The sequence below is a fragment of the Rana temporaria genome, chromosome 3, assembly GCF_905171775.1.
Source record: "Rana temporaria chromosome 3, aRanTem1.1, whole genome shotgun sequence".
Lineage (NCBI taxonomy): Eukaryota > Metazoa > Chordata > Amphibia > Anura > Ranidae > Rana > Rana temporaria.
In genome coordinates this window covers 399750450-399777556 of record NC_053491.1, presented here as the reverse complement: position 1 = coordinate 399777556, position 27107 = coordinate 399750450, and the positions used below count along the sequence as shown (strand labels likewise).

Here is a 27107-nt window from a genome sequence, read left to right as displayed (position 1 = left end):
CAGTCTTCTTACGACGTTTCCGTAGTGGCTTTCCCGGCGTATACTTACCCCTTCTTTTATCAGGTGCAGCCAATGTTAAGTATAGCCGGCGTTCCCGCGTCGAATTTGAATTTTTTACCGTCGTTTGCGTAAGTCGTTTTCGAATACGGACGGACGTCGTTTACGTAAGCGTCGAAACCACTGACGTCCTAGCGACGTCAGTGGGAGCAATGCACGCCGGGAAATTTTGCGGACGCCGCATGCGCATTTAAATCGGCGCGGAAACGCGCCTGATTTAAATAGTACACTCCCCCTAGCCGCGGAATTTGAATTCCGCCGGGGGATTTAGGATCCGCCGCAAGTTTGGAGGTAAGTGGTTTGTGAATTAGCCACTTTCCTCTCAAACTTGCGGGAGCGGATCTTAAATCACGTAGATCGAGCGGATCTATAGATCCGCTGATCTACGTGAATCTGGCCCTTTATTTTTATTGTGGTGTTTATTTTTTTAATGATCAACACTTAAATTTCTCAATGGGAGGTTAACATTTTAAAATTCTTTTCAGAAGCCACAAAAGATTTGTACCCATCTATATAGTAATATGGAAGGCTCCCTGATGCTTCTAGCCTCCAAAGCTAAAAATGTAAATTTCAGTTGCCGGTAAAAGCCGGAAATGCAGCTTGCCCACTGAGATGCTGTCAATATTTCTAGTTAAATAGACACTAGTCCACTAAGGCTGGCTATAGATGGAGCGATTTTTCTTCCCTACAACCACTGGTTACAGGAAAGAAAATCGCTTGATTGCCCCATCTAAAGTTAGTGTTGGGAATCGCACCAGTGCAGCTGTTCTGTTTCACCGGGGGAGGGGGGGCATCCCTATCAGGAGAATACAGTGATTATTGATAGTGGTTATAACAACCGCTAGCCGCAATTGCATGTAAAATCTGATAGGCTGGTTGTTCCCTAGTTGATTAATCGATCAACTTGGGTACATTCAGCCTTGCCCATATATGGTTCGGATCTCGGCGGGTTCCTGCTGAACTGGTTCAAACAGTCTATGGCCGGCTTAAGCCAAGTAAGTAAAAACCTAAAGGCCAGGTGTAACAAACACTAACCCTTCTCAACAGATCTACAATAAAACATCTCGCCTCAGTTGTATGCTTACTTCAGCAGCAGAGCCACCTGCTCCAATGTTCTGTCTTTCCATCAGAAATCCTCATCGGCTCTAGCCACAGTCAGCACTCATTGCATTGTATAGGACCGTATATCAATTGTCTGCATTCTCTGTATGGGACCATGAGGGCAGATATAACCAGCTCTCTAAAGGTTTTCTGCCGGAGGGGCTTTAAACATCTGAGCAGGTGGTGATTGTGCTATTGAGGTAAGTAAGCAGATGGGTTTTTAGTTTTTTTTGTAAACTAGTTCAGGAGGGCTAGGAAATGTGTGTTGGCGCTAGTTTTGCTAAAGAAACAGCTGCCCTTCAAAGGAGAAGTTTTGGGACTATAAAAAAAAAACAATTAACATCCAAACTCACCTCTATGCTTCAACTTCAATGTGATGCTGCAGATGTCCCATGTTGGCTCTAACACCGAGAACTGAACCATCACAGGATTGCTTAGTTCTCGGTCTGCTGGAAGCTGAGAGAAGTGACTGTCAGTAACCACTTTCTACTCATTCTAGCACTGGGCTAGAGAGGGGGCAGGTTCAGCTATCTGGCAGCTGGGTGGATCCTGACAATATTGTCGGATTCTTCCAGATGCTGGAGCAGTTTTGCCATGTCTGATGACAGCGGGCAATCGTCCACTATAAGCTGACTCTGGGTCACGGCAGGGAAATAGTAAATGCACTCCTTTGATCCAGTAGAGAAGTATGACCAAAAAAGCTTTGGTCATACTTCTCTTTTAAGTCTTCCTTCCTGATGTTCTTACAATTTTATTTTTTTCTGCAGTTGTTAGAGCATTGTTGCAAAAGAGATACAACTTATGATAATTCTGACCCAGTTGTAAGAATCCTAAAAGCTGTTAAAACCCTTTTACATGTTGTAGTATATTCATATTTACAGTGAAATTCCAGAATTCTCAATTTGTTTTTACCATTTGTGTCTAAAACCTATATCTTTTTTTTTTTTTTGCTTCCATAGTTTGGCTGGACACATGTCACTCTGCTGATTGTTGTCACCCAGTCTCATCTAATCATACACAATCTGTTTGAGGGCATGATCTGGTGAGTTGCGTTCATGGACATACACATATACACTTTTTTAGAAAATCTTGTCCTATAATCTCTTAAACTGTTTAAGTCTAAATAAAATCCTATCACACAAAAAGGTTTGTATTTTAGGTAATGTGAAATGTTTGGAAATGTGAACATCAGAGGTTCTTAGTGGCCACATAAGCTGTTATTACTTGCCACTTCATTTGCACAGCTAAATTTAAAAATGATTTTCATATTTAAAGTTTGTGTATTCAAATGAAATAGGTCATCAATTCATAAGGGAAATTATATATTTGTACATGCTTGCATTATCTGCAAACCATTAACATGGGTGGGTGCTTGTGATCTGAGCATATTAGTTCTGTATTGTACATGATATAATTTCATAAAAGTCTGAGCTGGCAGCACGAAGGGGTGAAACCAGTTGGTTGGGCAATACAGTCTTCTTTTGAAATGCAATACCTATTAAAGGCAGAAGGTTTTTTATCTTAATGCATTAAGATAAAAAGCCTTCTGTGTGCAGCAGCCACCATAACACTTACCTGGGGTCCCTCTCTTTTCAGCGATGTCCACCAGTGTCTCAGCCATCCGAGACTCTCCTTCCTGATTGGCTGAGAGACAGCAGTGGCGCCTTTTGGCTCCTGCTGCTGTCAGTCAAAGTCAGCTAGCCAATCAGTGGAGAGAGGGTGTGGGGCCAGGCCTGCTCCGTGTCTGAATAGACACAGGGAGTTGTGACTCGGCTCGGGTGCCCCCATAGCAAGCTGCTTGTTGTGGGGGCACTGAACAGGAGGGAGGGGCCAGGATCAGAAGAGGGACCCGAGAAGAGGAGGATCCGGGCTGCTCTGTGAAAACTCACTGCAACAGGACAGGCAAGTGTAACATGTTTGTTAGTTTTATGGGAAAAAAATTAGACTTTACAATCACTTTAAGGCCTCTTTCACACGAGGGCATACGCCCATGAGAAGGCCGCCTTTACCCGCATATTGGATGCACAGGTGTTCTGTGCACCTCCGTGTAGGCGGTCCCAATGATGTCAGTTGGAATGCAGAGACTGCACGAACAAAGCTTCTGCTCCCAATTTTACATCCATGCGGGTCCACGGCCCTGAACTCACACTGTCTGCATTCGGGGGCACCTGCACAAATGTCAAATTGGGAGCACAGGCTGTGTTCGTGCAGCCTCTGCATCTCAATTGGCATCAATGGGGCCGCCTATACAGTGCATCCATATGTGGGTAAACATGGCCCTTTCATGGGTGTATGCTGTAGTACTCCCCATGTGAATGAGACCCAAGTGATTCTCTGTTATGTTCATGTGCTAGATTCTATTCACATAGCACAGTAGGATAACATTTGTTTGGATGTAAATGCCAAGCTGACAGGTGATCTCTATTGGAAAGGGAATGGAAACTGTGTATGTTAAAATATACCTGGTATCTCTTATACGGTTAGAAACGAGCATGAAGTCACAGGAATACTCTTATGACCAGTGCCAGATCTTAAGACCTAGACTTACAATACACTATAGTGTTGCAGTCACAGTCCCATAAATTAAGCATTTAGTGATGGTTTATTTGTTTCGCTGCTTCAGCACAATTCACCTCCAATAGCTCTTGGCTGTTGGACTCCTAAGTACCAATAAAACTATGGGATGACAAATCATTAATGTGCCGGAGCCTTGGTGACTCAAAGCCCCACAGCCGTCCCGCTAAGTTCTATTTCTTTTTCCCTATTGTGTTGCAGCTGTTGCAAAAATCTTCACTGCTGTCACACTTGTGGGAGATGTATAAATTGTCATTTCTACCCATGGGATGTGGGAGGAACGTTCACATGTCTATTATATAGAACTGATTATTGCTCTTGGGTTTTGAGAGCCAACATTTGCTATGCAAGTTTAAATATCTAGTTTAGTTTGACAGTGAAGGCAGATCATCTGAGGCAGCGCTACAAAGCCAAGTATGTCTCACTGACCAGAAGATGCACTACACTTTCCACTGTATAGTAGGCTGTGCTGGAACATGTAGTTCTTCAGTAGATGTGGCCACAGGCTGTTCAGTGATGTCATAATAGGTCAGTGTTTGTTCTTTATACTAGCTGGGTGAAAGTGGATTCATCCTACAAGAGTCTCAATTTATTAAGTTGTAGTAACTGTTTGTAATAATTTCATAAATAAGACCTAATAAGCTTTGAAAATGGATAACGCGTGCATTACGTTATGGTGAATTGCGCCTTCTAATCTTTCCTAAATTGATCAAGCATACTCCATGAAAGGCATGAGAGTGGTTGAGCTTGCCGAGCTATGATAACCTCTTGTATACCCGAGTTTGTATCATTGGGTGCGTTCTATCTGGATATGTACTTAGTGCCACTAAAAGACTGTAGAGAATTTGTATCATACCAGGTCCATTAGTCAACCTTCTTTTTTATTTTTTTAACAGGTTCATTGTGCCCATCTCCTGCGTGATCTGCAATGATATCATGGCCTATATGTTTGGCTTCTTCTTTGGTCGGACCCCACTCATCAAGGTATTTAAACTTTTATGTTGTCTCTCGAAGAGAGTTGACAAAATCACTGACGCCACCCGCTGGGTTGAACGAAAAGGAAAAAAAAAAGTGGTGTGTACTAGGCACTGCTAGTGTGCTGCTGTGCCTCCCTTGTCCAATTAGCAGGCACTGAGAGTTTTGTCACTTCTCTTGGCTGCGCTGTCTGACAAAGGTGTATGAATCACATGAAGATGCACGTGTATTACAGTTTGCATGCTGCATGGCTTCAATAATAAAGTATAAAAAAGCATAGTAACTAAGTCATTTACTGTATTTTGCAGTTTGTGTTGGCTAGAAAAATAGGGCGTAAGTTCGCCTCTTGGGTATATTGGGCCAGATTCACCAAAGAGATACGACGGCGTATCTCCTGATACACCGTCGTATCTCTGTTTCTATCTATGCGACTGATTCATAGAATCAGTTACGCATAGATATCCATAAGATCCGACAGGTGTAATTGTTTTACACTGTCGGATCTTAGGATGCAGTACCGCGGCCGCCGCTGGGGGGAGTTTGCTTCGTAAACCAGCGTCGGGTATGCAAATTAGGAGTTACGTCGATTCCCGACAGATTTTCGCATTTGCTACGCCGCTGCTAGTCTAGTTTCCCGTCGCAAAGTTAGTCGTCGTTTGACCTGCCCTAACTTTACTCAGGAATCGTATTGCTGTTTAAAGTATGGGCGTCGTTCCCGCGTTGAAATTTAAAATTTAACGTCGTTTGCGTAACATGTCCGGGAATACGGAAGTACGCTACGCGCGTCGCCGTTCGAAAAAATGACGTCACGGCGCGCAAAGCACAACAGGAATTGCGAAACTGAGCATGCGCAGTAGGTCCGGCGCAGAAGCTCGCCTAATTTAAATGGCACACGCCCATTTGAATTGGCCCGCCTTGCGCCGGAGGGTGCCAGCATAGTTTTCATCGCAAGTGCTTTGTGAATCGGGCACTTGCGATGAAAACTTGCGGCGGTGTAACGTATCTACGATACGTTACGCCGCCGCAGTTCTATGTGAATCTGGCCCCAAGTCTCTAAAAACCACAGAAACCAACTATCTGAAATGTAGTTGTTGGGGCCTTAATTGTAGGTGTGTTGGCCCAAAAAAGTTGATTTAATATGTCAAGGGAAATTGTCTGAAAGCTAATCTCTGACTAGCAAACCTGGATAAATCTAACTGACCAATAGATGAAACTGCATGAGTTGTGCTTAATGCCACAAAAGTTCACCTTTTGAAATTACCACTCAATTGAACGCACCTTCGCATTACAGCAAAAAACTGTACATTGTGAGCTTCACCACGTAGGTGTACATCAGGACTGCCATTCAGACATTGATTGTATGTACGACTAAAGCAAAACGGTGCAAAGCCTGGAGCTCTGAAAAAAAGGAACTTGGTCTAATTATTCAGTTTTTAACCTTTACTACCGTCTTGACAACATCAAGAAAAATCCAAAAGACTAGCTTTGTCTTATGCCACCCATTGCACATAATGGTGTGGGCAGCCATCTTGGTGGAAGCAATTCAGTCAACTGATGTCTCTGATTTGCCTTCTTTCCAAATATGCAAGCCATAGATTTTACAATTGGAAAGAAGAAAATAAATTTGCTTGATTCCCTTATCCACACAGTCAGTATTGATGGGGGAGTCACGTCTGCAGCGCTATTGTGTTCTGCTGGTGGGGAACCTTCTCTGCCTGAAGTGGTGTAGTGGCTTTTCAGCCATCCAGATAACTTTTAGTTTTATCCTGTATAGCACATGCCCTTAGCATTGAAAGGATTGGTATTACTGAGACTTCATGGGAAGTTCCATCTCCTTCATCCACAAAAGGAGGCTGCAAAGTATCATGGAATCTCACTAACCACAAGCCAATATTGCATGACAGCAGTCCAAGAAGTTAGAACAAAGTTACTATATTCTTTATTAGGTTCTTGATATTAATTTAGTTTTGGGTCTTTGTGATTTTGTCACGTATTCTAGGTTGATAGCAGAGATAGCTGCATTTGGAGAGCAAGCTCATAATTTTCCTAAATGTGTTGAGCTGCAGAGAATTCATTAATCCAGGCAGTCAGGACCCGTCTGCAAATCTAAAATTTTTCAGTGAAATTAAACTCTGCAATTGACCAGATTTACTCAGTTCTGGATTTTTTTTTTTTCATCTCTAGTTACCAACCTTGATCATTTTACATTGTCAGTTAATAGACGCATAGTCTTAATTGTTTGGAGTCAACATATTGTATTTTTGAGCCATATTCTGCTTATTGTCCCATCTTAGTCTCAATAATGACGATTGGATTAGTGGCTGCACAGAGGGGCTCAGCCTGTCTCTGTTAATCCATTAAGCTCCATTAGGAGTAGATCTCATTCTGATGAGATGGGCTTTAATGCATGAGGACATAGATCCACTCTCTCAATTTACTGCCCTTTGTGGCACATGCCTGTAAGAGAATGTGCTAAAGTGTACACGTGAGTCTCCACTTCTATGCAGTGTATGTCTGCTGTGACTAGGTTTTTACAGCTATAGTGAGGAAGTCAGGAGGCATACACACTGACTCCCAGCTGGTGTTCACTGTCATAAGACAGGACTGATTTATCTAGAAAAAAATAACATAGCGATTCCTTCTCCTCCTTCTCCTCCTCCTCGTTGCTTTGTTTCCTTTTGCTTGCTTTTGATATGAAGGTGGAAAACCCCAAGAATCTCAGTACTGTGGTATTTAAACCAGAGACCTAGAGCATTGTGTATATAAGGCAGCATTGTGATCCAGGGAGAGGGGGGCAGAGAGCTGGAGCCATTGTGTGTGTGTGTGTGTGTGTGCGTGTATATATATGGCAACAGTGTGATCCAGGGAGAAGAGAGCCTGATTGTTGTGTGTGTGTGTGTGTGTGTGTGTGTATAAGGCAGCAGTGTGATTCAGGGGGACAGAGAGTTGGAGCAGTGTGTGTGTGTGTGTGTGTGTGTGTGTGTGTGTGTGTGTGTGTGTATAAGGCAGCAATGTGATCCAGGGGGAGGGGGGCAGAGAGTCGGATTGTTGTGTCTGTGTAAAGCAGCAGTGTGATCCAAGGGGACAAAGAGCTGGAGCGTTTGTGTTTGGGTGTGTGTGTGTGTGTGTATAAGGCAGCAATGTGATCCAGAGGGAAGGAGGGGGGCAGAGAGCTTGAGCATTGTGTGTGTGTGTGTGTATAAGGCAGCAGTGTGATCCAGGGGGAGGGGGGGCAGAGAGCCGGATCGTTGTGTGTGTGTGTGTATAAGGCAGCAGTGTGATCCAAGGGGGCAGAGAACTGGAGCGTTTGTGTGTGTGTGTGTGTATAAGGCAGCAGTGTGATCCAGGGGCGCAGAGAGCTGGAGCATTTTGTGTGCATAATCTGCATGTGTGACTAGTGTTGTGTTGTAAACAAGGCACATAGAGAACAATTGTTTTCTTTGTGTCCTTGCAGAACACGTGCAGAAAAACTGACGTCTGCACATGGTGTGAGCGAGGCCAAATGGTTTGAGTTAGTGATTAAACATGGGTGGGAGCAAGCTTTTCAAAGAGTTTTTCTGTAGGTTTCTTGTGATTGAAGGAACAGTGTGGGGATTGAGCCATATTTTTTATTGCTATTTATTTGAATGGTTTTATAACTGTCATTGTTTTATGTTATGCTTTGCATGCTCTTCCACTGTACTGATCTGGCTCTTCCTGTTTTTTCACCAGCTGTCGCCCAAGAAGACGTGGGAAGGCTTTATTGGAGGCTTCTTCTCTACAGTTGTGTTTGGAATAATAGTAAGTGTTAATGACATTAAAAAAAAAAATCTGTAAAGCAGGAACTCTAAGCGAGCTATGCACAAAGATGGATCAAGGGTGCATTCACTCTTGTTAATTCATTGTAAAAAAAAATGTGTATGTATATATATATATATATATATATATATATATATATATATATATATAATGTGTATGTATGTGTGTGTGTGTGTGTGTGTGTGTATATGTATGTATGTATGTATGTATGTGTGTGTGTATATATATATATATATATATATATATATATATATATATATATATATATATATATATATATATATATATATATATATATATATATATATATATATTCATTTTAAATTGTAGCTCTTTAGCTAATCTTTCTTGTCATATTACTCTACACTGTTCTTTTCACTAATTTGAGTTTTCATTGTTTTCCTTTAGCTTTCTTACTTCATGGCTGGATACAGCTACTTCGTGTGCCCTGTGGAGTATAACAGCGACACCAACAGATTTGCAGTGGACTGCGTGCCACCAGATCTCTTTCAGTTGCAGGAATATCACATCCCTGCGGTGATTCAGTCTTTCATTGGCTGGGTGAGGAATACATATCCAAATGCTCAGTCCTAACTGTTCTGGACAGTTTCATGTTCATCTGTCATCCCTTGTAAGTCTGTCCTATTCCTGGTGCATATCACATAGTTCTACGCGTAGTTACAAAGTTGGATTTAAAAGACACAAATCCAACCAATAGAAAAAAAATACAGTAAAACCTTGGTTTGCGAGAATAATTTGTTCCACAAACATGCTTGTAATCCAAAGCACTTGTATATCAAAGCGTTTTTTTTTTTTCAGGGTATAAAAGAGAGTCACCTCTAAGTATAGCAATAAGTTGCTAAATGTTGTACCTTCATTAAATGTAACCATATTGCTAAACTTAGAGGCTCCTCTCTTTTTTTTTATGCTCCGTTGTGACATGACGCTACTCTTATATCAAGACATCGCTTGTATATCAAGGCAACATTTTTTAAAACATTTTGCTTTTCTTGCAAAACGCTCTCAAACCAAGTTACTTTCAAACCAAGGTTTTACTGTACAGGAAAATCTCCATATATAGAATCCTATACCCACAGTTGATCCATAGGAAGGCAAAAAAAAATTCTCCACCATTGACTCCCCCTAGTATGTATGATGCATGCATATTCTTAGCCCCCAGGTGCATAACTTTACATTTATCAACATTAAACCTCATCTGTTACATAGTCGCCCAATTAAATAAAGCATTGAGGTCGGCTTATAAATTGGAGACATAGTGTAAGGACGTTATTCCACTGCATAGCTTGGGGGTCATCTGCAAAGACTAAAATGGTACATTTAATCCCAGGCCCTATATCATTTATAAAATAAAAATAAAAAAAGTAACTCTGAACCTTTGGATACACCACTGATAACCTTAGACCAGTCAGAGTAAGAATCTATACCACTACTCTCTGAATTTGGTCTTTTAGCCAGTATTCTATACATTTACAAACTGAATTTTCTATACCTGTAGACTTTACCTTACACATTAGCCTTGTGTGGGGAACTGTGTCAACACAACAACCCACTAAGGATGAGCTCAGACGTGTTTGCAACTCTACGTGCCCTTGCCCGCACCCGCCATGAAGCTGACACTCCACAGCGCTAATCACAAGTAGTGAGACATTTGCCAATCTGTGCGGGAAATGTCTCATTACCTGTGATTAAGGATGAGCTCTGGCGTGTTCGCATAGTACACGTGCAGAGCCTGCCAGGAAGTGTGCACGGTGCTGCATTAATCACAGTCAGGGAGACATTGTCCCGATGCTCGGCTGCAGGGATCGTGAAATGTCTCCCTGGCTGTGATTAGCGCAGCGCCGTGCACACTTCCTGGCGGGCTCTGCACGTGTACTATGCGAACACGCCAGAGCTCATCCTTACCTGTGATTAGCGCTGCAGAGTGTCAGCTTCCTGGCAGGTGCGGGCAAGGGCACGTGGAGTTTATTATATATACAATACATTATACACAATGCATAAGGGTTTATTGAGTAATATTTGACACAATTGTTTAGTGTCTTTATAAGGTAGCGCTGCTCAGTGTTTTTTTATTAGTTTTCAATGTACATTTTTTGAGCAACAGCTGGACACACTAATGCCTCGTTTCCACTGAGCGGAATGGTTTGGGTCGGTACAGTTTGGAAGGGTTAGAATGGTCCGGTCTATTCTGGTGAGCGTTTCCACTGCAAGCGGGACTGTCAGGGGCCATACAGGGTTTAGAAAAAATGCCTAGCGTGTCCACCAATCAGTGGAATGTATTGTAGCTCCGCCCTAATTGAACCGTTCCATTTTCTATGGCCCCACATCTGAAGCAGGACCCAGTATGGTTCGGTTGAATGGGCCGCTTTTATAATGGAAACACCCAAAATTGGCGTACCGAACCGATCCGCTCAGTGGAAACGAGGCATAAGGTTATTTATTTAGGGCCTGAGTGCGGGTACTTCATACCTCTTAGTAAAATGCAAGTATACTTCTGTATATCCACAGCCACTGCTTGGTCTAAGGATTTGCTCACCACCTCATAACAGGAAATCCAATTTTGTTTGACAACTTTAGTCTTTCATAATTTCATGCGGACTATTGCTTAAAATATTATGTAAAATGTTATCTATGTGTTCTCTCAAATAGCTTCTCCATTTATAGAAGTTAAACTAACCGGTCTGTAAATACTTGGTAAAGACTTTGATGCCTTCTTAAATATAGGCAGCACAATGGCTTTGCACCAGTCTAGTGGTACCGAGTCACTCATTAAACAGTCTCTCTAATAATTCCAAACAAAAAGCCAATGCTTTAAAATAGAGGGCAGCATATAACAGTCAGTGCTGGTCTTATTGGGAGGGCTTACTACTTGAGAAAGGATTATGGGAAACAAATAAAAACAATGATTGTAGGATAAAGGTGTTTAACACCATCTTGTATGGCAGGGCTCAACAAATCCCGGTCGCCAGGTCGCCATGGCGACTAGAAATAGCTTCCTGGCGACTTGGCTTGGAAGGTGGGCAAAAAAAAAAAGCGCCAGCTCTTCCTTGTGTGAGCTGGCGCCATCTGGTGGTGGCCGCTGGTATTACAAGTTAAGCATTACAAGTTAAACAGCAATTCTAATGTAATTTTTCACTATTTTCACTGCCATCTTCTTCCCTCTAATTAGAACCCCCAAACATTATATATATTTTTTACCCTAACACCCTAGAGAATAAAATGATGATCGTTGCAATACTTTCTGTCACTCCGTATTTGCGCAGCGGTCTTACAAGTGCACTTTTTTGGGAAAAAATTACACTTTTTTTTTAATTAAAAAATAAGACAACAGTAAAGTTATCCCCATTTTTTTTTAATATTATGAAAGATAATGTTACGCCGAGTAAATTCATACCCAACATGTCACGCTTCAAAATTGTGTCCACTCGTGGAATGCCGACAAACTTTTACCCTTTAAAATCTTCATAGGCGACGTTTAAAAAAATCTACAGATTGCATGTTTTGAGTTACAGAGGAGGTCTTGGGCTAGAATTATTGCTCTCGCTCTACCAATCGCGGCGATACCTCACATGTGTGGTTTGAACACCGTTTACATATGCGGGCGCTGCTCACGTATGTGTTCGCTTCTGCGCGCGAGCTCTTCGGGACGGGGTGCGTTTTCTGGCTCCTAACTTTTTTTAGCTGGCTCCTAGATTCCAAGCAAATGTGTCAAACCCTGTTGTATGGGTACTTGGCCCATGGTTTTGTTTGATTTACTTTAAATGACCAGTGACAGGCTAATGTCAATGTTGAAATAAACTATAAATATATCAAGGATTGCGCTGATCTGCATCCAAGCTCTGATTTAAATTCCAGCTACAGCAATAGAGCAAATAGGGGTAACTCCCGGTCAGTGGCGCTCTCTAACTACCCACAGGAACAGACACTGTGAAAAGAGGGAGAGCGCACTGCCCATAGTATGGTTAACCCTTTAATAAAGACACAATATTGCACTTACAAAGGCACAGCTTGTAGGAGGCACATCAACATGCCATGAAGGTGCGGCCTTGTCCCCAGACTGTGGATGGCGGGGAGGTGAAAGATCCCTTTTTGGTCCTGAGAGGTGGTAAAGCTCAGCCTGGAGAGCGCTCTGGATTTTAGAGCAGCTGCTCACTGCATGCTGAAGATGATCAGGACCTGCAGAGCGCAAGTACGGATTATGAGAAAAACCGGGCCGCTCTGTAAAGTTACTGAGGCACTGAAAGAAACTGCAGGAAGTGGTGCATTTTGGGAGTGTGGCCTCCTTTTTATCAAGGAGTTTCCTCCAGCGCCCCCCGTGGCTTTACAGCGCATGCTCTCTGCAGCTTCTGATCATCTTCAGCATGCAGTGAGTGGCTGCTCTAAGATCTGGAGTGCATTTTTGAATGTTTTATGTGCTTTTTAACAGATGTATGGATGTGGAAAAAAATTACTTTTTCTATCAGTTGTATGAAATGGCAGGCTCCCCACACTCGCAAAAGGGTTAAACCATTAAAAATCACAAGCTGAGTTGTCAAATGACTTGTTCCACCATGTTCATGGAATGTTTAGTTAACATCATCTTTTGAGATTTTTTTTTTTTCTAGTGTACATTCTAGTATTCTGGAAGTAGATAATACTAAAGGCAGACCATTTTATTTTCAAACAGTGACATCTAGTGGTAGTCTTGTAGAATGCATCAGTTTTTTTTCTGTTCTGTGCCTAATGAGGTGTATTTTTTTATTATATAGGTTTAGGATTCAGGTTAAGCCTAGGTTCACATAGGTGGGTGGGGAACACATGCATATTTATGCGCTTTCCCGACCCGCAGTCACTACTCTTTTAGCTTTTTATCTCTTAATGGCAACCCTACGCATTGGAAAACACAGCACCATGTGAACCTACTACTAATGGTTAATTTTAATGGTTAAGTTAGGGTGAAGCTGGTTTGTAGATAAAAACACCTTCCAGGCGACCTGGATACATTGCAAGAATTTTGTCAAATTTACAATGTCCGAAATAAGTTGCTTTTCTTGAAATGACTGGGAAAGTGGGAGAGTGTTTTCGTTGTCGCCACTCGAGTAATCTCATTAGTAATAAAATTAACCCCCAGCTCGGTAGATTTTTTTTTTTATTTTTTTTTTTATTTTTTAAGTCAGCATTTTCTCCTAAATGCACTTGCTAGATCTGGATACTAATATTTATAGGTAAAATTGATGGTTGAACTGGATGTGTCTTTTTTTCATCCAGATTAATTGGGTAACTGTGTGCATCTCTTTCACTGTAAAATCTTAAAGTATCACAACAACAACAAAAAATTCCATTTTAAGTGATATCTCTAGTTTTTCTTTTTGCATTTTGCAAACTTCTGGGAGAAGTAGCAAAGCAATTCCATAAACAACGATCGATATTTGAGAGCTTAGACGCAGTGTAGAGAACGCCTCCAGTTTGGCATATTGCTAGGTCACATAATTGATTTTCATTTTTTTTTTGCCATTTATGAAAAATCATTGCTGGCTGCAGCTTAAAAATTGAAAAATTATTTTACTAACAACATTACACAAAGGTTTGCATAGCAATTTTCAATTCCCCCCCCCCCCCCAAACTTGTGTTATCCTTTTCAAATGTTAGGGTAGAGATTAACCACTTCAACACCAGGCCAATTCTGACATTTCTCACATACAGTGGCAAGAAAAATTAAGTGAACCCATTGGCATTAACTTGTTTTCTGCAGTAATTTGCCACGAAATGTTACCTGATCTTTATCTTTAAGGCTGCATTCACACCTGAGCGTTTTGTCGCCTGAAGCGCGACGCTCAAAAACACTAGAGGGGAAAAAATACATTATTCCCTATGGAGATGGTTCACATCTCCACTCCAAAACGCCTGACGCCGAACGCCTGAAGCTCAAACAAGTTCCGGACCCTTTTTTGTCACGCGAATCCGGCGGTTTGGGCGTTTTTGAGCATTTCTATTTCCCATAGAAAGTAATGGAAACGCTCGATTCAAGCGACTAGCGCGACAACGAGCGTTTGCTACGGGCGTTTTGTCGCTTTAATCATTTCACCCAGGCAGAAGATAAATAAAATCTACCAACATAGCAACAAGTGATGAAAAGATGATCATTTATCCTATTGGCTAAAATAAAAAACGTCGAAGTACAAAAACGTCGGACGACGCTGTATGCAAACTCACAAATAAGCATGAATACGCGCGACAAAACGCCGGAAAACGACCGAACGACCTACGCTCAGGTGTGAATGCAGCCTAAGTCACAACAATGGACAAACAAAGTGGGCCCAGTTCACTAAGTGCCGGTTCACACAGAGGCAACACGACTCTGGGCGCGGCTTTGCGAGGTGACTTTAACACGACTTGGGGCGACTTACAACGCGACTTCAAGTCGCCTCCAGGACAGGCGATTTTGCCAGTGGCCAATCAAACAATAATCAGCTCTGTGGGAGGGAGGGGTTTGCCTGAGAAAACTAGTTTCTCTTCCTGTAAAGTTGCTTCAGTTAAGACAGGGGATCCGGCTTGTAGGCGACTTCCATTGAAATCAATGGGTAAAAGTCGCTTTGAAGTAGTACAGGAACCTTTTCTGAAGTTGGAGCGTTTTCTGTAGTGTACATTTAGACGGCTCTCATTCACTTTAACGTAATTTCTCATGTCGCGCAACTTAGGGCGACACAAGTTGGATCCCAAGTCGCGGTAGTGTGAACGGGCACTAAAGGATATCGCATGCAATATTTGTGTAATGTATCCAAATATTTCATGCAGTAATCAAAATATCAATTCACTGCAGGGTTATGCGGTATTGACCACAAAAATAGGAAACACTCAGTAAATACGGCCTAAATCTGCCTAAAGGTCAATTCACAAAACAAAACAAATAAATAAAAAAAGATAAACTAATACATCTGTTGGTAAGTCGTGGTCTAGCAACATGTTATGTAACAAATGTATTCAATTACTAGCTGGTTGTTAGGGAGCTGGCACCTGCCGCATCCTTAACAACCAGTGACTCACCTGCTGCTAGCGGGCGTTTGGGGAGGTGTCGTTGTTCGGCACACTGTAGAAGTGATCAGGCGGCTCTGGGGCCAGGATACCGGGATCGTGGCTGCAGCTCCCAGTATATAACTACTTCCACCTGAGGATGTACTGGTACATCCTAAGGGCATAAAATAGTTAGGACGTAATTATTTGAATTCATAGTATTGTTGGTCAGATAAGGGATAGGTGAGAGGTCAAGCCAGTTTTAGGCAGTGTGTAATTTTTATGTGGGGGGAAAAAAGCTTGATCCTAGTGCTAAAAAAAGGCATAAGAACTTTAAATCTTTTTTGCAAAAATATAATAAATGCACATATAATTACAGTAAAAACGGTGCACTTATTATTTTTGTGCAAATGAGCCTGCAGAGCATTTCAACTGCCCGGCTTCTGCAGACTCTTCATTCAGCTTGGTCCCAACTGAGGGTACGGACGAGAGCTGGAGAGCATGTCAATGAACTGTGAGTGTGGTGATCACGGCACTTGTGTTCTATTGAGAACTACAAGTCCCTCTGTGGCAGTGGAAGATGGGACTTGTAGTTTATTTTGTTATTCTCCATTATCTATAGTTATCGGGTCGCATTCTTGGTTATAAATTTGTTGTAGACTTTAAGGTGGCTGCACACACTAAGGCCCGGATTCTCAGTGGAGATACGACGGCGTATCTCCAGATACGCCGTTGTATCTCTGCGTTGCGCCGTCGTATCTCTGCGCCTGATTCTTAGAATCAGTTCCGCATAGATATCTGTTAGATCCGACAGGCATAAGTCTCTTACGCCGTCGGATCGTAACTGCATTTTTACGCTGGCTGCTAGGTGGCGCTTCCGTCGAATTCCACGTCGAGTATGTAAATTAGCTAGATACGCGAATTCCTGAACGTACGCCCGGCCGACGCAGTAAAGTTACGCCATTTACGTTAGGCTTTTCCCGGCGTATACTTGCCCCTGCTATATGGTGGCATAAGTGCGGCGTAACAATGTTAAGTATGGCCGTCATTCCCGCGTCGAAATTTGAAAAAGTTACGTTGTTTGCGTAAGTCGTCCGTGAATGGGGCTGGGCGTCATTTCCGTTCACGTCGAAACCAATGACGTCCTTGCGGTGTACTTTGGAGCAATGCACACCGGGAAATTCCACGGACGGCGCATGCGCCGTTCGGGAAAAACGTCAATCACGTCGGGTCACAGTACATTTACATAAAACACGCCCCCCTGATCCAAATTTGAATTAGGCGGGCTTACGCCGGCCGATTTACGCTACGCTGCTTTGAGAATACAGCACTTGCCCGTCTAAGTTGTGGAGGCGTAACGTAAATCAGATACGTTACGCCGCCGCAAAGATACACGGTTCTATGTGAATCTAGCCCTCTGCCTCTTTTGAACAGGTCACAATTTCCATAGCAGAGTGATCCCCAAGGAATGACCAAAGTATCACTCAATCAATATGTTGGTCCAAACAAAAAAATGGTTCTGAAGGCACTTATTGGTGTTCAATATGGAATGTCTCATCATTTATATATATTTTCTCTCTTCTGCAGAAAACTGTCTGGATGTATCCTTTCCAAATCCATAGCATCGCTCTTTCTACGTTTGCCTCACTCATTGGGCCTTTCGGAGGATTCTTCGCCAGTGGATTCAAGAGAGCGTTCAAGATCAAAGTGATTATCATTATTTTTAAAGATTCTAGTTGTGCTAATTTTTGTGGTGAAAATGTTCACTCCAGTTTGCCAAAAATGTTATTGGCCAATAATCCGTTCCCCTAAGGATATGGGGTTAGGTTATTCCCATGAAATACTTCATTGCCTCCTTTTTATATTACTTCATTAATAAAGCTACTTTTTGTGTGAACTGGCCTAAAAGAGCATTTCAAGATTGAGGAAAATGCCTTTCTTTAAACGTTTTTTATTTTTATTTTGGCTTTTAACCACTTAAGGACCGGACCAATATGCTGCTAAATGACCCAAGGGGTTTTTACAATTTGGCACTGCGTCGCTTTAACAGACAATTGCGCGGTTGTGCGGAGTGGCTCCCAAACAAAATTGGCATCCTTTTTTCCCCACAAATAGAGCTTTCTTTTGGTGGTATTTGATCACCTCTGCGGTTTTTATTTTTTGCGCTATAAACAAAAATAGAGCGACAATTTTGAAAAAAATGCAATATTTTTTACTTTTTGCTATAATAAATATCCCCAAAAATATATAAAAAAAATTTTTTTTTCCTCAGTTTAGGCCGATACATATTCTTCTACATATTTTTGGTAAAAAAAAATCGCAATAAGCGTTTATCGGTTGGTTTGCCCAAAATTTATAGCGTTTACAAAATAGGGGATAGTTTTATTGCATTTTTATAATTTTTTTTTTTTTTTACTACTTATGGCGGTGATCAGCAATTTTTTTTCGTGACTGCGACATTATGGCGGACACTTCACAGCAAAAAATGCATTTAAATTGCATTGTTTATTGTGAAAATGACAGTTGCAGTTTGGGAGTTAACCACAGGGGGCGCTGAAGGAGTTTCGTTTCACCTAGTGTGTGTTTACAACTGTAGGGGAGTGTGGCTGTAGGTGTGACGTCATCGATTGTGTCTCCCTATAAAAGGGATCACACGATCGATGCAGCCGCCACAGTGAAGAACGGGGAAGCCGTGTTTACACACAGCTCTCCCCGTTCTTCAGCTCCGGGGACCGATCGGGTCCAGCGGCGATCGGGTCCACGGTCCCGGAGCTTCGGACCGGGTCGCGGGCGCGCGCCCGCTACCCACGGCTGGGTACTAGTACTGGACGTACCTGTACGTACATGTGCCCAGCCGTGCCATTCTGCCAATGTATATGTGCAGGAGGCGGTCCGGAAGTGGTTAAAGACCTATGGGGCAGCATCTTCTCAAACTGTAGGTGGAGAGGCTGGAGTAGAACCTACATATGTCACCTACCTGTGACGTTAAAGCTACTTCTAAAACGGTCTCAAAACCGCTGTGGTGGGCAGTGTTTTGTGACGGAGGTGTGTTTTAGGGAATGATTTGACTGCTCAGCTGTTCCTAGTGTTCCAGCCAATTTTATACTGGTGGATTTAATCAGACTTGGCATTGTTGAGCTGCTTGAATGCAGGAAAGCCCATGGTGACCATGCTGTATAGCCTTGCATTAGCAAGTCCTCTTGCCAGTATAGTGTCTAGATGGGTGACCCAGAAGGCCATGGCTGAGTATTATCACCAATCCCTACAATGTTAACCCATAACAGACTTTAAGTGGGACTAAACGTAGCGAGTTAACAGTTTCCAAAAACCAGAACATCCTGGAAATGTAACTGTCACCGTTCATTGTGTTCCAAATCAAATTGTCTAACCATCAAATGGCTGGAGTCGTAAACGATCACGTGCAGCATGGTGGAAGTTGAAAAGTCAAACAGAAGCCAAGATGGCCGCTTCCGTGGCTGAAAATTATAGGATTTAGTTCAGCTTTAACTTCAGAATCCTATGTTTTGGACACAATTTGGGGTAATGGGGGGGAGGGAAGCAGGGTTATTTTAGATCTAATGCACATTATATTGCATTTGTGATTTTTATATGTTGACCATTATCTGGTTTCTGGGGTTTTGCCAAAAAAACTGGAGAAGTGAGCAGCTTGCACTTCCAGAGATGGGAGTGTAGACTCTGAAATCCAATGAAAAGCTCTCGTCTTGATCAGGTCCATTATTGATCTAATAGGAGCCCAAAGTTAGTATGCATATACATGGACTGGAGAAATCCATCCTGTTTTTTTAGGTATATTTGATCAACAGCCTGGAAAACAAGTTGCATAAACATTTCTATACAATTTTATGTAAATGTCTGCATTCATTGTAGGCTTTCTACAGCCTCTTATTGTCAGAAAGTTAGCTGGAGACTTAACATTTGTGCTTCTTTTGAGTTCATATGTTTTCTTTTTTTCCTTAGGATTTTGCCAACACCATTCCAGGCCATGGCGGTATCATGGACAGATTTGACTGTCAATACTTGATGGCTACGTTTGTGAATGTGTACATTGCCAGCTTTATCAGGTGAGTAATGAATGGAAGCAAAGCTTTTAAAGGGTCATTTTATTTTGATTTTTTTAACAGTTTCTGAGCAGTTTTGTCTGTTTGAATCCACTGACATGACGCTACTTTGGATTTTGGTCCATTTTTTTTCTATTGACTGCAATTTTAAAGAGGAGTTCCACCCAAATTTGGAACTTCCTCTTATCCCACTCCTCTCCCCCTTACATGCCACATTTGGCATGTAATTTTTTTGGGGGGGGAGTGGGGGCTTCAGGAAGAGTGGGACTTCCTGTCCCACTTCCTCCTTCCTGTAGGCGACTAAGCTTAATCGCCTTCAGGAAGGGGCTGCTGTAGGCGATCGCCTAGGACACGTCACGTCACAGCCCCGGCCGGCGTGTCGCTGGAGCGCTGGAGCAGGTAAGTGTCTGTTTATTAAAAGCCAGCAGCTACACTTTTTGTTGCTGCTGACTTTTAATAAACATACACATGGCTGGAACTCCCCTTTAAGAGGAACTGAACTCTAGAAGCTGTGTTTAACCACTTGACTTCCAGAAGGTTGTGCCCCCTTATGACCAGGCAATTTTTTGCTATTTAGCACTTTGCTACTTTAACTGATAATTGCACAGTCATGCAGCACTGTACACAAATTAAATTTGTATATTTTTTTTCACACAAATAGAGCTTTCTTTTGGTGGTATTTGATCACCACTGAGTGTTTTAAATGAAAAAATACAGACATTTTTGAAAAATAAAATATTTTCTTTTGTTCATGAATGGAAATCATGACAGTTTGTTTACATTGTTATCATGTGATCGCTATGATTGGTCATAGTGATCACATGATACCCCAGCCAGTCACAGCAGCAAGGTATCGAGCACCATGATCCGCTGTGTCCGATGGACACAGTGGGCCAGATTCACAGAAGAAGTACGCCGGAGTATCTACTGATTTGTACTTTCAAATTTGCCGCGTCGTATCTTTAGTTTGAATCCTCAAACCAAGATACGACGGCTTCTGGCTTCGATCCGACAGGCGTACAGCTTCGTACGCCTTCGGATCGTAGGTGCAATACTTCGGCGCCCGATGGGTGGAGTTTGCGTCGTTTTCCGCGTCGGGTATGCTAATTGGCTTTTTCCGGCGATTCACGAAGGTACGCGGGGCCGTCGCATTCTCTTACGTCGTCGCTAGCCGGCTTTTCCCGGCGTATAGTTAAAGCTGCTATTTTGTGGCCTAAAGTTAGACTTGCCATGTTAAAGTATGGCCGTCGTTCCCGCGTCAAATTTTATTTATTTTAATTTTTTTTGCGCAAGTCGTCCGTGAATAGGAAATGACGTCGGTGCGACGTCATTTCGCGCAAAGCACGGCAGGAAATTTCAAAACGGAGAATGCGCAGTAGGTTCGGCGCGGGAACGCGCCTAATTTAAATGATCCACGCCCCATTTGAATTAGGCGGGCTTGCGCCGGAGGGATTTACGCTACGCCGCCGCAACTTTACAGGCAAGTGCTTTGTGAATCAAGCACTTGCCCGTAAAACTTGCAGCGGTGTAACGTAAATGCGATACGTTACGCCGCCGCAGATGTCTCTGAATCTGGCCCAGTGTTCACAGGAGTGTGCACCTGCATGCCCAAGGGGTGCGCGAGTGTGCATGTGCTTCTCCCGATGTACAGATACGTGATTGTGGCTGTACGTACCGTGCACCCACCCTAAAATGCTGTGGGTGGGTCGACGAGCTGTTAGAGGAATGCAGGCAGAAGAAAAATTACCAATCACTAGTCTTGTCTGTGGTCTACCTCAGTGTTTCTCAACTCCAGTCCTCAAGGCACCCCAACAGGTCATGTTTTCAGGATTTCCCTCAAATTAAACAGCTGTGGTAATTACTAAGGCAGTGAAACTGATCAAATCACCTGTGCAAAATAATGGAAATCCTGAAAACATGACCTGTTGGGGCGCCTTGAGGACTGGAGTTGAGAAACCCTGGTCTACCTAATGCTGATCTTTCCTTCGATACTGACTTAACATGTCTTGTTTGTGCTGTGTCTCCGTATGGAGGCAGCCATCTTGGTAGAAGCAGGGTCTTGCATCCTTATGTCAGGATCTCCAGCAAGGAAAGCCGTATAGTAGTAAGATCACCAAATCTCACTTTAGGTTCCCTAAGACTAGCAGTCAGAGTAGGGTTACCACTTCATCCCTTTAAACCCAAATACACATTCATTTAGTGTCTGATTAATGTGTTTGGTTTTAAAGGAATGAGGTGGCAACCCTAAGTTGCAGGCAGCAGTGCCTTACATCTCACACTGCAGATATATACGGCTATCCTACTGGAGGCACAGGAGTGCCTAGGTACCTTTACATACCAGGAAGAACACTGTTACTTTTTAGAAGGGATTCAAGACAAAAGTTTGATTTCTAAGGGTGCTAAATGTTCCTAATAACATGGCAAATCTACACTTTCTGAGTTCAGGTCTGCTTTAACCTTTAAATCTTTAGTCTGATATAATCTGTATTTAGAACCATTTTTAATAAAGATTTTAAAAAATGTCTGCTTTTCTTAAATTTTCGTGCATAATCTTATATTTTTAACTTTTTTGTTTTTATTTACAGGGGGCCCAACCCAAGCAAACTAATTCAGCAGTTTTTAACATTGCGTCCTGACCAACAAATTCACATTTTCAACACACTGAAGTCCCACCTAACGGAGAGGGGGGTGCTGGGAAATGGCGAGGGTGTTTAAAGCAGCTGTACATCCCATCTGGGCGGCACCTCCACCCAGCGCATGTGGGTTCACTGTACAGTAACGCTGTTCCAGCCCTTCTTGGAGAGGACTCATTAACCCCTTTGCTGCTGGAGATGTTTCCAGAGGTCGTTTTTCTGTGTTTTTTCCCCCCCCACAAGCCTTGTGTTTACATATACTTTCTGAAGACAGAGCCTGAGGGCCATATTTATAGAGGTGGTAAATATGGGGTGCACTGCATTCCAGCCTCCCACACACATACACTATGGAGTGAGGGACATTTCTGAAAGTGTATAAGGTATTTCTTTATGCCATATTTAGACCATTTAATGAGCCATTCTTGGATTTTTATTAAGCATATCTTTTTATCATTTTACAGAATTATTTAGGTCTGTACATTTCAGTGTTAAATGGTGGATATGGTATGGTGTGTACTGGGACACGTTTTTATTCTGCTGAGTTTTTTTAATTCGGAGGATAAGTGGTGCAGCATAGGAACTGGTGATGAGGTTTTCGACCACTAGATGTCAGTATATATATCAAAATATCAATAATATAATGGCGTTCAATACAAGACAGAAAATATATATTATTGGCGAGGTGGCTCAACACCCTATTACCCACATTTTGCTTTGCTGTGCTTAGATCCCTGTAAGGGTAGGCAGCATTTAGGATCGATTGAACCCTTTATACGTTCATCAATGTAGGTGTGTAACTGAAGGCAGCAGACACGGGGTACAGTGAAAGCAGCCATGTACATTTAGGCCCATTGCACACAGGGCCATCTAGCTGTGGTGCCTCCCTCCTGGGGCTTTAATGTGTCCGGAAGGGACAGGTGCAGCATCCACAAGCCTGACAAAGTATATGGCTGCTGTACCGAGTGGTACTGGGCTTTTAAGGGTTTGTGCACTTAAGGGTGAAGTTCCAGAACAAAGGTCTTCTGCATTCCAGAACTTTGTCCCTGAGCGCACAGAACCCTTAATGCTGGTACCACTCGGTACAGTGTTCAGCCCTGTCCAGCTGTAGCCTGCCATAGACTTTGATAGGCTATTAGTAGCAGGGCTGGACACTGCACCTGGTTCTCCTAGGCGGGCTAGATGGCCCCATGTGAAAGGGCATTACCTATGCAACATACGTTTTCATGAAAATTCTATCCATGAAATCCTGATATCGCCTGACTAGAAAGGCCATTAGAATAAATCCATATATACTGTACATCTAAACTTGTGTTATGTTCCTTAGACTTTACCTTGGCTGAGTTTTTGGGTTGCACATTAGTCTTTCGGCAGGTACACGGCCAGCTTTGTTTAATATACATTTACAATGGTGTACAAGTCCTGAAGTGACAATAGACACAAGGAGATTGCAGCGCACAAAACCTAGAGGGCCACAGGACCTCCAGCAATAGGAATATAGCGGTTGTTTTCTAGGATTGGCGCTAGTTAGGTCACACGTGTTCAATGTCCTTGAAAACCTCTTTCCATGTCTCCACTTTCAGAAATGTCTCTCTATATGGGTCACGGTTAAGGCATGTTTACATACTCAGTTTTTACTAGCCTTTTATTTGTCCGACACAAATAACATAGATCCTAAGTTATGACCATAAACTTCACATTTTAGTGTCTCTATCATGTTATATACAGTAAGTGTTGCATCAGGTTTAAATTATTTTATTATTGTTAATGCTTTGCTGTGAAGGACTGGGTATTACAGCAATTTTGAACTTTTTATTTTTATTTTTTAAGGGATTTGAAATGATCCTCTAACTTTTTGTTTAGTAAATTTGAATTCCAGGTATAGTTGGCATAGTTGGATTGGTTCAGCTTGAAACAATGCATATGCCATACCCTTAGGGACTGCTCTGGAAGTGGAGTATCACTGTAGTAGTCGCTGATACTACAGCGTTCACCACTGTCTTCTTGGTCATGTGCTAACTGGCTGCACTGCTGCATAGTGAACTCGGGGGGGGGGGGGGGGCAAGGATTTGGCATCCTGCTTGGAGGAAATACAGTCCTGGATGGGAGCCAATTATTTAAAACGTAATGGCTCAAAAATGGAATGTATTATCATTAGTAATCAGAGCAAAACCAGTTTGGCTTTCCTTCTTGGCCGGCTTCGTTTATGCCATCCCCGACCCCGACTACCCAGGTTCGGGACTTGGGAATCATTTTGGATTCCAAATTGTCATTGAAGGCGCAGGTAAATCAGATGGTAAGCGCATGTTACTACCAGCTGAAACTACTGCGTTCTACATTGCATTTCATTGACGAGGTGGACAAAGTCCACGTGATCAATGCTTTTATTGGCAGTCGGCTGGACTATTGTAACGCGTTATACATGGGGTGTCCAAAAACTCTTCTGCATAAGCTTCAGCTGATCCAAAATGCCGCAGCTAGGTTATTAACGGGTGTGGGTCATCGGGACCAAATTACACCATCTCTGAAAGCCCTACATTGGCTACCGGTTGCTGTACGTTTTTTTTTCAAAGTGGGTTGCATCGTCCACAAAGCTATCCATAAGATAGGCCCAGGGTATCTGCAAGAAAAATGTAACTGGTACGTTCCCAACACTGAGATCTGCTGATCAGGCTAATTTGATTGTCCCTAAATTTAGAAGAACTAAATGTGGAGGGAGGACGCTGGATGCACAAGGTTCAATATTCTGGAATTCTCTACCTCTATACATAAGACGTGAGAAGGATTTATTAAAATTTAAATTTTTTAAAAACTTTTTTATTTTCTCAAGTTTCCTAATTAGGGTAAGATATTAGCATTTTTTAGCTCTTTTAAATGTTTATCTGGTGTTTTATGTTGTTTATCACGCAGTAATGATGAGATTTTTTTTGTACATGTATATGTTGGTCTTTGAGCGCATCGAGGCCTTCGGGTAATGACTGCGCTACAAATAAGCATTTTAATAAATAAATTAGGGGTCGCTTGCTCAGCATTGGAACCATTTATAGAATACTTTTGGATTTTTCTCAATGAAAGCAAAGCGTTCCATGATTGGATGCGGTGGAGATTGAGGTCACTGCACCCCTCCACCTCATCCAATCAAAGAATGCTTTGCATTCATTGAGAGAAAAATGCAAGGGGATCTGTGAATGCACATGACCCAGATGACGGGGGGGCGATCCGCTTTTACAGTGGCCTCACCGCCATGGCATATGCATACTTACATTGGTTCATGCTGGACCAACCCAACTATGCAAAGAAATCCATACCTGGAATCCAGCTTTTACTGAAGAGGTTTCAATAGTTTGTGTCACGGCCCTATATGTAATCGGCAAGCACATCATATACAGCAACAAGTACACAGTGTACAGAGTCCTCCTTCATTCACTTGTTTTCACATCCCCATAGTTGGTCATTATCTTTCCTCTTATGTGTAAAAAGAAATGTGTTTTATTTATCTTGTGTTCCTTAAACTTGTTCCATTCTGTAATTTCTCCTATGAGTTTTCTGTATTTAGCACAATTATTTTTTCTTTTCTTTTTTTAGAGAAGTGTAAACCCATTTTGACAATTTTTTTTCCATTGTTTTGTGAATGTATATTGTGTTTTTTTAGCTGTTACTCTTCACTGGTGTTTTACAGACTGCAGGCCTGCAGATTAATTGTTGGATCCTGTAGTCACCCAACCAGTCATTGTTCATGATTTATGTGTATAAAATGTGAACTTTTTTCATATATAAAGCTAGTTCTCTTTGGAAGGGCCAGCCAATCCAAACCACGCAATGGTTCACACAATAACACTGGCTGGTCTGTTTTTTCTGCAGGTTATGCATTGTGCAAGTTATATTTCTTACACATTGCTGCCTTCCTGTTTATTAATCCCATAGAGAAGTTACCATCATCACCCCCTTGTATGCCTTTTTTTAGCTAGCCTAAAAAGATTCTTGCAGAACAGGCTGCAGACATTGAATATCAAATATGTACAGGATTGGGTGCTTTTATAGAACTGTTTCTGAATATTGTTTGCTACTATTTTATCTGTGTATAGTTTACTGCTCCTTAAATTATATACAGTATTTGCAGCTAAGAGATATTTTTAATTAAATAACTTTTTATTAAATTCTCCTGACATGTAAAAATGGTGATGACCACAGTTGTACCATAGGCTCCGGGCCATAAAGGCCTGTGACCTATTTCATTGTAATAAATAACACATCTTTACTTGAGATGTCTCTGGCCTACTGGGAGACTTTTGGGCGTGTTCGGATCGTGCCCCCCAGGAAGCCGTCACTATTAGTAGCCATTTTCATAAGATTGCCACTGCAACAGGTGCTCTACCAGTGAACACTGGAGATATTCATCAGCATATGTAGTATAGTCATTTGCTGCATCCATTGTTTTTTTTATTTGGTGGATTATTGAATTTACTATCTGGCATGCAGTCAGGATTAATTATTAGACCAAAGCAATGCACTAAATTTTAAGCAGAGGTTGGCTACCCATTTTAAATAAGCGTTTTAAAGTTCCTCTTACAAATATGGTAAAGCCCAACTCCAGGCAGCGCCCACACTGCAAACATTAATGGCTCATCTTGTCCAGGGGAGAGGAATTTTTTTTTTTAAAATTTATCTGATCCCCCTGCTTTCTTGGCAGATGGCACTCCCCCACAATCTGGTGGTGGACTGTCCCATGGCATCCACATGTCTCGAACAGGGCTGTGGGCTCTGCGCTTTGCTCTGGTCTTGGTGTTGGGACCCTGGAAGATCGCAGGGGTGCTAAAGCTGCAAGGACCAGTCTAGCTGTGGGTAGGAGCAGAGACTCGCCTAATGCCTTGTACACACCATCAGA

General features: G+C 42.3%; 1 protein-coding gene across 1 annotated transcript in view; it reads left to right on the top strand.

The window, feature by feature from the left end:
* Positions 1 to 26868, top strand: part of CDS2 (CDP-diacylglycerol synthase 2) — a 103688-nt gene extending 76820 nt beyond the window's left edge. The window contains exons 7-13 of the mRNA XM_040345910.1: positions 2118 to 2200; positions 4629 to 4716; positions 8419 to 8487; positions 8914 to 9066; positions 17101 to 17220; positions 19492 to 19595; positions 22178 to 26868. Of these exons, the coding sequence (XP_040201844.1) occupies positions 2118 to 2200; positions 4629 to 4716; positions 8419 to 8487; positions 8914 to 9066; positions 17101 to 17220; positions 19492 to 19595; positions 22178 to 22307 (747 nt within the window). The 3' untranslated portion in view covers positions 22308 to 26868. The remainder of the gene's footprint in view (positions 1 to 2117; positions 2201 to 4628; positions 4717 to 8418; positions 8488 to 8913; positions 9067 to 17100; positions 17221 to 19491; positions 19596 to 22177) is intronic.
* The last annotated feature ends 239 nt before the right edge of the window (positions 26869 to 27107 follow it).